Source organism: Manihot esculenta, chromosome 3 (assembly GCF_001659605.2).
Source record: "Manihot esculenta cultivar AM560-2 chromosome 3, M.esculenta_v8, whole genome shotgun sequence".
Taxonomy (NCBI): Eukaryota; Viridiplantae; Streptophyta; class Magnoliopsida; order Malpighiales; family Euphorbiaceae; genus Manihot; species Manihot esculenta.
In genome coordinates this window covers 32,503,752-32,516,936 of record NC_035163.2, presented here as the reverse complement: position 1 = coordinate 32,516,936, position 13,185 = coordinate 32,503,752, and the positions used below count along the sequence as shown (strand labels likewise).

Sequence of the window (13,185 nt, the reverse complement as noted above, 5' to 3'; positions counted from 1 at the left end):
AGCCTTTCCTGGAAGACACTAACTAGAGCACGTTGATGCCAGCCTATGTTGATGAGCATGGAAGATGACAACTATGATGACAGAGCAAAGCTATAACGATCATTTGAAAACTTCCCTTCACGCTGTTATCACGCACACTACTCATTACCGTTTATGATATTGAGAAACCGATATTACAGAAAGCTGGTGCGATAAATTCAGTTTGATATTTCACTCAGCATAAAAAGCTTGAACACTCACCAGATTATAGTCATAAACAGAAGATGGTAACAGTACAGACGTCTTGCTTTATTTATCTGTTAACAGAAGAAAATTTTCATCTAAACCACCAACTACAATCATAAATCAAGAATTTCAGAACAAAAATCATGTGCTTTTGCTGAATTTACGACCAGACATCTTCTCAGACTCATAGAGTATGTGGTTGATAAGTCCTCTTGCAGCGCTGCAAACAAAGAAGAAATCAAGTTAACAGCAATGTTGCTGTCAGAGAAACAAAATAAACAAGACTGCATGTGTGAATGCATGAATGCATGTATTAGCAACATCAACTCCAGCCTGTGCAGTATAAATGCATAGGGTGAAGCAACACTTTCTAAAGCTGACATGGGAGCCACAATGTGGACCAATACTTACTCATCCTTCAACTTCTGAATTTTCTCTGGATCTGTCTCATGCATGTTCTTTTTAAATTGCTGTCTAACCATAGCAATGAGAAGCTCAGTGTTATGTTGCTGCACAGCAGGTAAACAAAGGCTTGACTTCACAACTTGATAAGCATTAGTTATACATACAGTTGAGAGAAACTATATGCTAATAATCCTCGAAGCAAATTCCTACATTTTAACCAAGCCAAACATGGAGGAATTTATGCTTGTGACATTTTATAATGCATCTAAGGTTTAAAATATGATGCAAATTTTCAGACTACACATCTTAGAATCTACTAATTACTTTGTGACTTAACTAAATATGTGTCCTGTATCTGTTGAATGACAAGAGTTTCCAAAAATGACCGATTTAAACGTTTAATCTTTGGATTACCCAAGCATGTAAACCATGGTAATGATCCGAACACTAGTGCCACAATACATTCAGGACAGACACTGACTACTGGTGGTCATTCTCATCCTCATTATATTCCTTCCTTTTCACATTTCAAATTTTGAGTTCTATGCTCTCTGTGCCACAATAGAACACTCCAGAGAACATTGGGAAAAGAGGTTTGAAAATTGCAGTCCTATGTTTTTCATCTAAACTTTAAAATGAAAAGAGTTTCATTTTTGGTTCTTGAACAATCTATATCAGTATCCACTGCGACTTCTCAATAGTTAGAATGCAATAAATGACCAACAAGTTGATTAGAAAAACTAAGCTGCCAACTGTGGGAAATAGATAAAGCCTTCTAGGACAGATCTTTCTAACTAACTTCATAACCAAAACTTTCTATATCCTTCCTTTTTTCCTCAGCTAAGAGCGGTGAAGAGCTAAAACTCACCTGTAATCTTGGAATTGCACGAGAAAAGAAAGGGAAAAAAAAAAAGGAACGCAATTGACAGTCAAAAAATAAAATAAATATTTTCCTTTCCTTGTAAGGGAAAACAAAAATAGCTAAAGTTTTGCACTTTAATATACTCAAGATCATCCCCATTTATTACCATTGCAATCCTTATATCTACTAGGTACATAACCAGGAAGGCAAATGAATTTACGAGAATCTAACATGATTGAAATTAAAATAGTAAGATTCAATATTCAATTAGAAACATATATATAGAGCCAATCACTTGAACAATAAAATAAAAATTTTATGATAAAGAAAAGGGGAAAAATGATTGTTCTACCCGATGACCAATATATTTAGCTCTTCGAAGACACTCACGATAAAGCTGCAATATAAAGCCCAATAATCAAGAAACAAAATTGTGAATTAAACGAAAGAAGGTGAGCAAAATGAAGAAACTGATACTTAACCCTAATGGCGTTATTGGCAAGTTCAGGAGGCAAAACGGATTGCAGAGAAGGCATCGCAGGGTACAATGAAGCTGATAAATCGCTGGTGCAAACAACTAATCAGCACAAACATAGCACAGACTAAAAATTTAAATTTTGAAGATGAACATCTAACCTCGGGTTACTTCGTTGGGATCGGAGACAGAAAGCGAGATTGAAGTCGCTTCCCAGAAGAACCAAGCGGCGCCGTTCCAAGAAAAATTAATGGGTTAGATATTCCTAAACGACTGACGTTTCATAATTACTTTTTAAAAAAAAAATAAAAAAAAACTCTCCTTTTTATTGCGTTTAATTTGCCTAGAATGTCTCTAAGTTGTTTATTCGAATCATTAAATTAAATATTTTTCTTTGAAAGTAAGTATTGTATAGCTTTTAGGCTAACTCTATATCATATATTATACTCCTTTCATTTAATAATTTTTAAATTATTATTTGTTTTTTATAACATATAAATTAATTAATTTTATTTATAAAAAACTTTTTAAAATATCTCTTAATATTTAATTAAAAAATTAATAATTTTTTTCCTTAATATATGTTGAAAAAATAAAATAAATAAAAAATTATAAAAAAAAAGGTCTGAAAGTATAACATCTAACAATAATCTCTAATGATGTTAGCAAAGTATTACAGAGATACATGGAAAATAAAGTAGTCAAATACCTAATTGTACTTTTCATATTATTTGAAATTAATTTATAAAATGTTAAAATTAAGATTAATTTATTAAATATTTGTATTTATAAAATTCATAATAATTAAATACAAGGCGGCTATATTTTATAAAAGTTAGAATATGCTGAAAATGCCATGAGTTTTTGGAAAATGAAGCTATTTTATTATTATTATTATTATTTTTTTAAAGTTGAGATATTCAATATTGTATAATTTTAATCAAGTGTTTGATGGATTAATTTTAAATAGCCAGAGGAAAATTCAATAAAACCACTGAGATGCAAAACGTGTTAAACAAAAATCCACTAAAATCTGTAATAATCATACATGTAAAAATCCAATCCAAGTCCAAAAAAAAAAAAAAAATTATGCTCAGCTTCTACTAAATTTTCATCACACAATGAGGGGAAATACCCAAACAGGGATGGAGCCTAAATAGTAATCAAGACCCATATAGAAAGATAATGGTTCTTGGGCTCTATACAGTGTCCTATAATAATCAACCCATAATTTTAAATTAATAACAAAACAAATATGATTATTAGTATATTATCTTAGCAACCATAGGAAGCCACCTCTCCCTCACTCTCAGGCTCCCCATCTCTCAGGCAATTTAGAGGAGGTATAGTCACTGTTTCTTCAGTCCCATAAGCATTCCAACAGAATGGATCATCTATCAACTCTCCTTCTTCAGGCAGAAGCTCAACTTCTGACAGTGTTATGTTTGTGCAAGGGACAGTATCACTGCAGGCGAAGTGAATTGGTGGGGTTCTCACATCATATGTGCCCTTTATGTTTCTGTATGATATGTCTGTCACGTACACAGCTGAGGTCTGGTTCAGACATTCCTTTGACATGCAGTAGTACTGGTCTATGATCATGCAGTTTCTAACATTCTCCATTTGTATGTTCTGGAAGGATATGCCTGAAACTGAACCCGTCCCTCCTTGCCATGTCTTGATCCTCACTCCATTGTCTGAATCTCTTATAATTGCATTACTCACTTTTATGTTTGAGACACATGCCTGCGAATTGTGTACTCCCAAGCTTCCAATGCTGCAGAAAATATAGAAATTAAACTAGGGATTTTTAACAACAACATTTGAAATTGCCATTACATAAAGCCATCAAAGGCATAAAGGAGAGATGTTTGTACCTAATTCCATGACTAGGCCCGCAGGTCACACCCTCTATATCAACATCTGAGCACCCAGTGCCAATTGATATGCAATCATCACCTGGATACAGCCAAAGTTGCATTATTGAAAAAATGGTTTTAATCAGATTTTTGTAGTAGATTATCAACTGCCAAATCTAGTATTAAAGATTTTCTTTTTGCTCTACCATTGCTAATCAAAGAGTTGTATATTCCAACAGTCTTTGTATTTTCTATGTGGATCCCATCGGTGTTGGGGCTAAGTTTAGGTGAGGATATGGACAGCTGTTGGATTAGAACTCCTTCACAGCCATCAAATTTCATGTGGAATTGAGGACTGTTTTGAATCCTCAAATTGCTTATTACCAGATTGGAGCTCATGAAGAAACGAATCAACTGAATCAAAAAGAAACAAAGATGTCAATATATGTATAATTCATCATCTTTTTTTTTTTTTTACAAGGATAAAATTTTCACTTACTGCAGGGCTGTCACATGGTCCTTTAGATGCCTCGCCATCAGGGCCCTGCTGAAATTACATTTGGTAAGCATTTACAGTTCAATGGAGAAAAGGCTATACCAGATAGTGTTATATTGTGCAAATATAGAACAAATGAGCCGCAGGGTAGAATAAAGTAAAATTACCCTGTGAGGTTTGCAAGGGAGATCCCACCACTTCTCTCCATTGCCTTCAATAGTTCCTTTTCCAGTGAAAGTCATATCATTTAGTCGATAAAACACAAGCCATTGCTTTCTGCTATCTTTTTCTGGCCAGGAATCTGGTCCATCCGGTGGCATTAGGCACCCATCCACCTTTTTCACGAACACAAATTACAGCTTTCAGACTGAACTACGAACAAGAGATTTATTTATTTATTGAATATTTACTTACCTGAAACACAAGTCCTGGCTTGCAAGGCCCTGAGAAAATTGTTGAAGTGATCATGAAAACATAACCTTCAGGAGCCAAAACAACCCCTGATTCTACTGCACAAGCTGCTTTCCATGCTGCTACAAATGCGGAAGTGTCGTCTGTGGAACCATCTCCAACAGCTCCATAAGATGTCACGTCGAAAATGCAGTCTGAACTGGAGTTTCCTGCAGGATCATTGGGGTATGGGTCTGAAGGGATTTGAGGAGGATTAACAGGGGAGGAAGGAACAGAGGGATCTTGAGGTTCAGGGACATTATCAGGGGCTGGAGAAACAGGGGACTCTGCTTTGTTGTGGGACTTATTCTTTGTCTTGTGATAATGATATCTTCCTTGTACATTGCTTGAATTCTGAAGGAGAATAATCACTAGAAGTGAAATTACGACCAACCCACGAAAAAGCTCCATCAGAATCGGTGAATTGAACTTGGAAGGATACTAGAGTAGATAACCTTCAACACTATAAGAAGAATATGATGATGTGACAGCAGGAGCCACAAATAATTCTTCTGAAGAATGACCACAGAACAGTTTGAACCTTTTGAATGTTGCGTTGCACGCCAAGTTTATGGAGGATAATCAACAGAACAGATAGAGAAGAAAGAATGTAAGAGCAAGAAGTGAAAGGCTCAACCAGAAGAGAAGAAGGATGATGGCCAGGGACCATTGTGAAGAAGAGGCATTATTTTATAATGGCAGAAAAGCTCCTCAAATAACTACGATCATGAATAAGGTTGACGCGTGTCACGTTCGCATTGATTGAAATATCATTTTCTCTATAGAGGAAGGGTTGAAGAGGCTTAGGGAGGCTGGCATTGTGTGGAAATTCAAGTGTTGTTCTTACAGCATTTTATATTTACTCTGCATTGGTTTCTAAGTTATGTGGCCCATTTTCCCCTTCCATTTTATTTATTTATTTATTAATTTTTGGATTTTCTGCTGTTGTTTTTATTCTGTTGCCTAGTAGGTTAAGGTAGGATGGGACAAGGAAGGAATTTCAAATACAACAGTATTAGCTTGTGAACTTCTTTGAGGCTCTGCTTCTCAAATGCTTCCCCTCATTTCTGCACAGAGCTTCCAAAAACAAGCATTTGTATAATATGGAGATATCTCCAGGGGAATTATTTTTGTAGGCATTAGGGTGATGAAGGTACTAGGATGTGAGAAACAGGAGGCCCCATAGAGAAGTCGCTTGAAGTAGTAGTTGATTAGTGAATACCAATGAAGGGCTTGGTCTACTGCAAAAACCTGGAGCTAAGAGCTTATTCTAATTGTGATTAACACATGTCATCAACTCTAAAGACATAATTAAAGACATGCTTAAACGGGCTGAAATGATGGGAGTTGTATGTCTGCTGGTGCTCGTCAGGCATCAAATTAAATAATAGAATTCTTGGTTTGATTTGCTTGTCCAACTTAGACTCTTTCAAATAACTAGACAAGAAACTATGTTTAAGAATAATGAATCTTAATTAAGAACAAAAGTGTGATTAGTAATTGGAATATTGATAATTTATGCAAAGAGCCAAGTTATAGCAATTCCCATGAAATAGGGCATCAAGAATTCTCTCTTTCTTCATATCATACCTCACAAGTTAGAATTAATGTGCAGGGCAAGTACACATCATCAATTACCAAATTGCAATGCACATGAGCTGCTGCTTGTTCTTTTCATTAAAAGAGAGAGATAAAAAGTAATATATAAAATATTAAATAGAAAAAATAAATGAAAATAGGAGCTGTGGCAATCTGGTGATGTAAAACTTAGAGAGTCTCGTGACTCGGTGTTGTTGTTTAGCCAACTTTGTGGCCATGGAAGTAGGGCATGAAGTGGGTCCTCCTCAATAGAATTAAACCATTCACGAGTTGTCCAAATCCTATGGTCCTGCCGATGAATAAATAAATAATTCAACTATAAAATGCTAACAAAATTAACCAAAATAATACTTTTTTTTTTTTTCCTTTCTTCTATTACACCGAAATTTCTACTATTTTTCCTTCTTATAATTTAATCTTTTTTTTTCTACTATTTACACCGAAATAAAAAAATATCCTCATTAATTATTTTAGAGGGTCAGGGTGTTACGAAAATGAAAGATAAGGGTGGCTTTTGAGATGTTGCTATAGGTGAAAATGAGAATGAAGAAACGTTACTCGTCTTAATGTATGGATCAAGGAGATGAACAAGGTAAAGTTTTAATTCCGATACAAATATGTTTTCTATTTATATATACTTAAAAAATAAAATTTATTAATTTATTTTAATTATATAGTTTAAAAAAAATTGCGGTTAGGGTTAGGGGGAAACGCAGTGGGCAGTGGAGTGAGGAGCAAAGGAAAAGTGAAGAGGATGAGTGAGAGAATTTGTGGTGTCGAGGGATGACAAGTAGGATTAAGGTATTTGAACGCTCTACAGCAAATCAAGTTCCAACAACAAAATTCACATGCGATGGGAGGGGGAGACACGTGTCGGTGAAGAAATCACGGGTTGGTGTTTTATGAGTGTCACGGGTGAGTGTTGCTTAGTCTCTTAATCATAAGCTTTTATCTTTGAAACACGTGACATGGCAAATCTCCTGTCATGCGTCAATTCGGTAACCCTAAAAACCCAATCATTTTCATAGGCATTATTGTTATTATTATTATTTTTTTTTCTAAATAAAATTTATATACATGCATATTATAATAGTGCTAGCTGATCTAAGAAAATCGGTTGGAATTAAATTATAATTTTTTTAATATAAAATATTTAATTATAAAATTTTAAAAATATTAAAATAGAGCAATTAAACTGCAGTTTTCAAGTCAGCATCAACAAAGTACAATAAGGTGTGGGTCTAGTTAATCAGCCTGCTGATTACTGGATCGTAATAATACTGTATTTTGTTCTTCTATTCAGTTATGACGACCCGCTTGTAACATGCAATTAATTGTGTTGTATTTTTTTTTATATAATATTAAATTCATGCTTGTTAAAATTAATATATAACTTTCATGTAATATATTATTTTATAAATATAAAAAATATAAATTATATCAAAATAAATATTTTTTAAAAAAATTATTATTTAATTCATATAATATAAAAATCTCACTTTTATTTTTTTAATTAAAAAAACATATTAAAATATATGTAAAATATTAAAAAATTTATTAATTAATCGTTTTAATTTTAATTATTAAATACTTGAGAGAAATCTAAAATATTATCTGCTTAATTTTTATAAAATTAAAAAAATTTATTTATATTATAAAAATTAAATAATAAAATATTTAATATTTAAAATTAATAAAAACATGCTCAATAGATTATTTAATAATTCTGTCACGTTTTAATAAATTTTTTAAATTAATGAATTTCATGAATGATTAAATAATTTTTCTATTTTAATTTTTTACAAATGAGAGGATCAAGAAAGTTAAAATCTCTTAGTTTAATTACGATAAAATTACGATTACCAAATAAATAATATTTAAATAATAATATTTAATCGTATCAAAACATGCAAATAATGTCAAATCACATTAAATAGCAATTTATTCACATCAAAATGAATCATTATAAATCGAATTAATCCATTAAAATTTAAATTAATAGTGTAACTCGTATAATAAAAAAAATGATATTAGTGTTTAGACTTTTAACAGAATTTATTAATCGTATCGATGTTCGCCAATATGAATTGCCACCCCTACCCTCTTCCATTGTGATTTTGACAAGTGCAAATAACTGTTAGTTTTGAGCTCATCCCACCAGACAACATGGCCAACTCGGTAGGAATTTGAAGCTATTTTTTGCAAAATGTTCTGTATACAAATGCCAGAGTTGGCATGCAGTGAGCGTAAAAAACTGTACATTTCTAGAGGCTGCAAAATGAGCTTTTTAACTAGTTATTTTTCTGTACAAGCGTAGATCATCCAACTAAGTGATTCTTGTTCCAAGCTAATGAAACCAACACTTTGCATCACCAAACTCACAGGCCTTTGGTCGATAATCCCATGGCTTCTGAAAAATTCATAAAGATCAGACATGTAGCTTTTCCACTAGACACTTGTATATCTCAGCCAGGTTCATCTTTAGTTCATTCTGATTCACCTAGAGCATCTCTGCAAAAAGAGGCACAGGATGGTCGTTAAGAGAGTGAGCTCTTTATCATTCTCTTCCTTTTTTCCGTGTACACTGCTCAGAATGGGGCGAAATAATATTACAAATAACTCTGGTATTCTTAATTACTTGAGCTGATCAGTTGAGCATAAAGCCGCAAACAAGGCTGCCATATCAATTGGAGCTGCTACCGAAAGTTGAATTCATTGGAACTGATGCAGGCATATGTTGTGGAGACCAGGAAACAACTCCCTCTCTTGAAATCATTTCAAGATTAGAACCCTCTACACCCGGCGCATATGGCTTCATCACTTTGTGTTTTAACATTTCCTGAATAATATGATCAAGGAATTATTATATGAGAAAAGCCACCTAAACCACAACAAGAATGTAGTTATCTCGTGCACAGCAAATGAGGCTACATGTTCAATCAATGTTACATTCTCTAACCAATAACAATCAGAAGCTTATATTTATACTACATTTCTCCAAAGCACAAAATTCACAATTACTTTCAAGTTTAGGAAAAAGTCTTAAGAATTCATAGACCTGTGCAAATCCCATGCTTTGCAACAGCTGTTAAAAACAATTAACAGAATTGTACAACAAAATGAAACTAGAAACTAACCTTTGGTAGGTTCCGTCCAAAAGTGTTCATTGCTCGTTCAATTGAACAGTAGACCTCCAGAGCTTGATCTGTTTCACGGTTACATTTTATTTTCCGAGCTTGTTCCTTTGCATCCGTTGGTCTACTCCTTAAAAAAAGCATCAGCCGTGAAGGAGGAGCTTTTGGGTGGTCTTTTTTTCCATTAGTCAATTCCATTGTCAACAAGTCATTCCACAGCACATCCCATAGTACTGAACATGGATCCCTTGCTGGTGTGAATTTCCTCTGACCAATAATATAGGGTTGCTGAAAGTAATAAAAATTTCTCGCTAAAGTTAGGGTCCTTCAGGTGTATCACGGACAAGCAATGACTTGGAGAGCTGAGACACTATTTTGTAACTCATCAAGGTAACTTACTTGCAATAACATTACTCTTCGATGGGTCACCATGACAATTTTTCCTTTAGGGAGCACAAAATGATCTTCATAGGCATCTGATAACGCAAATTTCCCACGTACCTTGAAAAGATCAACCTGACTGAAAAATGAGCCTGATTCTGCCAGCTGCAATATTACCTGATTAGATGACAAAAATACAGAATTTCAGAGCAATGATCATATTAATGTAACACTAGGCTTAAAGTAAATGCAACTTCAATCACATGAAAATGCAAAACAACACAAGTTTCTACATTTGAGACAGTAAAATCCAAAAAGAACTATACATGTGGCAGGATAACATCAGAAAATTATGATTGGCAGAGAGAGCATCTTGCAGTTGGACAAGTATGGAGTCAAAAACTATGCCACAACAGGCATGAACGAATTGACTATAGTCCATTCTTTATTATACAAGGGAAAAAAAACTAATTTGTTTGCTCAATAAAAAAAATCCCAAAAAAATTTATATTATGAGATGATAGTAATATTAGTTCAAAGAAATCTATAGATATTGGCCTGCTAATGTGTAGCTACTTCCATTCTTCGAAGATCATAACAGTGAGGAACATAAACAAGCTAAAGTTACTAGTCCTTAAGTAAACCCACCACTACATAGCAAATTGCATATGCAAATGCAGAAGTACCTGTCCCTGGGCTCTGTACTCATTGTAAGGTCGGAGCAAATTATCACCGCTAATTACACGGGGCAGTCTCCTGCGAAGGAGTTGTTCCTCTGAAGTTATAGCAGATGCTATCTTCATTCTCATGGCATTGGCACCTTCAGTAGTTTTTGACAAGAGATCCAACACTCCGCTAACAGGTTGGGCAGCTGCACCTATTATTCCTTTCCCAACACCCTGAACAAAACCTTCTACACCAGAGGTTTTTGCACCTTCAAGAGGCTTTGTCAAAATGCCAGTGACCCCTCTAAATAGGCCCTTTGCTAGCGCTCCACCTCCCTCTCTGATAACATCACCAAAATCCTCTACACCTTTATTCTCCTGCTAGGAAAAGTAAATTTTAAAAGAAACTTATGAGAATATAGCACAAAACGTTTTAGAGGATAAGGACTGTTGTGAAGAGTACGAGAACATCATCAAAGCTCTCTAATGGTCCGACCCAGCATAGACAAATTTTGAGTCCCCCATCAACCCAGCATCCAGGGTGGGTCAGTCATAAAATTATCATAACATTTAACCCTATGCTTCATATATTTGTCAAGATGACAATTTACTAAACGCAACGATTAGGGGTGTTCATGGATTGGTTTATTCCATTAAATCCAACCAATCCAACCCAATAAGCTTGGTTAAATGGTTATATTGGATTGGATTGGTTTGGATATTTTATCTAATTTATATAGTTTTTTTTTGTTAATTTTGTTGATTAACCAATAAATAACGATTTTATATTCAATTACACATTCTAAATTCTAACTTTATCTTCTTTTTTTAGTTTTTGTGTTTAGTTTGAATATAATACTAATTAGATTTTTTTTTGTATCTCTATTATTATTAGAAATGTAATATCTCAATTCAATTATTTTATTTTTATTTTTTAATTTCTAAAAAATTAAAAATTAGTCATATTTTTGCACCTGCAGTTTATTTGCATATATGTTATTTTATTTTTCTGCAATTATCTCAGGTGCAACAATTTTTTAATTTCTATAAAATTAAAATTAGTTGCATTTATGAAAAAAGTTAAATTAATATATATAAATTATTTTAATTTTTAATTCATGCAAAATTTAAAAGCAGCCACATTTCTAAAAAAGGGTTAAAATAATGTGCAAAATATATTTTATTTTTTAATTTCTACAAAATTAAATTAGTCACATTTCTGAAAATAATTAAAATAATATGCATAAACTCTTTTAACTTTTTATTTTAACTTCTTTTAATTTCTGAAAAATTAAAATTAAAGTTACAATTTTTATTTTGAAATTAATCATTTTTTAGTTTACAAGATTTAAAAGTGTATAATTTATAAAATTAATTAGATATTTTTTGCTTCGTTATTATTTAAAATACAATATCTAAATTTAATTATTTTATTTTCATTAAATTTTTTATGATACTTTGTAATTTATATTTTTTAGTTGTGCTTTTAATATATTAGCAAATTTGTAATTGAGACCTTAATGTTTTCATTGTATTTCATAATTAATATACCATTAATTAGTAAATTAATTTTAATAGTTGATGAGGTGTGGAGCTAGTAGATGATTTGAATGATTAAACATGAAAAAAATATATGGTTTAGATTGAATTTGATTATAAAACCAACTAACTATATGTTGTGATTAATGAAAATGGTTTAGATCCAAATTTGATCCCAACTATTGAAGACCCTAGCGAAGATCAACTGAAGTGCATTTTGCATTTGTGAGTGACAACCATATAATGTGATATGTTTTTAATGAGAAAGAGAATCATGAAAAGTATTGAAGAAACTCATGATTATACAAGATCAATTTGGGTGATTAATCAATGGCATGAATTTCTCATAATAATGGTATTCTTCAGAAAAAAAAAAGGGAACAAAGAGAATATAAACCAAGAAACAATGGTCAAGGCAATCAACAAAATTTATAGCAACATATGAACCACACGCGCGCGCGCATCCGGTACCAAAAAGAAAGCGTCCACAATATCAAACAATTAGCAACCAGGAAAACCATAAACCAAGGTTTTCCTCCCTGACCCCACATCAAAAAGCATTCTTGATCCGCAAAAGAATATTCAAAGAATAAGATAAATGTGTCTAGTATCCAACTCTTACTAACACATTGAAGGTTAGTAGAACCATCCTTTCCCTACATTTCATCATTATTTTTGGTTTTTGATTTCAATTCATGTCAAATAGCGCACTAAATGTTGCTCTGAACTGCAATATATATGAAGATTAAAAGATGAAAAATATTGTGCTTCGGTAAAACAACAAAGTTCATCCTGACAATGTTCATGTCCTGATTCTTGTGCTGCAGTCAAGAGAACATAGAAATCATAATTTTGTAACAAACCTGTCTCTGTCGACTTTGGATGAACTTCTTGTCCATTGATAAAGCAGCAACTCCTTTACTCATGTGTCCAAGAGCACTGCTTGCATTTCCCAATATATCGACACCAGAAAGCAGTTGAAGAGGTTGGCCAAGAAGATCCTTTTTAACGTTTGAAATAGCAATGCTAATCATAGCACTCTGCCTCATGCATATGTTCTCATGAAATTTTTGATTTATCTTCACCTGAACAACG

General features: G+C 33.0%; 3 protein-coding genes across 7 annotated transcripts in view; all 3 read right to left on the bottom strand.

Moving 5' to 3' along the window:
- Positions 1 to 187: 187 nt before the first annotated feature.
- On the bottom strand, positions 188 to 2,291 carry LOC110611783. Of its 2 annotated transcripts, XM_021752258.2 has the most exons (5): positions 2,129 to 2,288; positions 1,975 to 2,056; positions 1,845 to 1,889; positions 637 to 734; positions 188 to 445 (listed from the first exon to the last, which is right to left on the bottom strand). In XM_021752258.2, the coding sequence occupies exons 2-5, from the start codon at positions 2,026 to 2,028 to the stop codon at positions 367 to 369; spliced, it is 276 nt and encodes a 91-aa protein (XP_021607950.1). In that variant the 5' UTR covers positions 2,029 to 2,056; positions 2,129 to 2,288; the 3' UTR covers positions 188 to 366. The 2 variants fall into 2 exon arrangements, with proteins under 2 accessions (XP_021607950.1, XP_021607951.1); XM_021752259.2 differs by lacking the exon at positions 1,845 to 1,889 and having other exon boundaries at positions 2,129 to 2,291.
- Positions 2,292 to 3,038: 747 nt separating this feature from the next.
- LOC110610961 (polygalacturonase At1g48100) lies at positions 3,039 to 5,583 on the bottom strand. The gene is made up of 6 exons (XM_021751042.2): positions 4,737 to 5,583; positions 4,490 to 4,657; positions 4,326 to 4,370; positions 4,033 to 4,240; positions 3,845 to 3,926; positions 3,039 to 3,744 (listed from the first exon to the last, which is right to left on the bottom strand). The coding sequence occupies exons 1-6, from the start codon at positions 5,181 to 5,183 to the stop codon at positions 3,243 to 3,245; spliced, it is 1,452 nt and encodes a 483-aa protein (XP_021606734.1). The 5' UTR covers positions 5,184 to 5,583; the 3' UTR covers positions 3,039 to 3,242.
- Positions 5,584 to 8,290: 2,707 nt separating this feature from the next.
- LOC110610326 overlaps positions 8,291 to 13,185 on the bottom strand; it is a 52,843-nt gene continuing 47,948 nt past the window's right edge. For 3 of the 4 annotated variants that reach the window (XM_021750194.2, XM_021750196.2, XM_043955228.1), the window contains 5 exons: positions 12,954 to 13,175; positions 10,573 to 10,929; positions 9,905 to 10,063; positions 9,509 to 9,793; positions 8,291 to 9,210 (listed from right to left, as the gene is read on the bottom strand). In XM_021750194.2, the coding sequence (XP_021605886.1) occupies positions 9,055 to 9,210; positions 9,509 to 9,793; positions 9,905 to 10,063; positions 10,573 to 10,929; positions 12,954 to 13,175 (1,179 nt within the window). In that variant the 3' untranslated portion in view covers positions 8,291 to 9,054. The remainder of the gene's footprint in view (positions 9,211 to 9,508; positions 9,794 to 9,904; positions 10,064 to 10,572; positions 10,930 to 12,953; positions 13,176 to 13,185) is intronic. The other variant, XM_021750195.2, reaches the window with a different exon arrangement.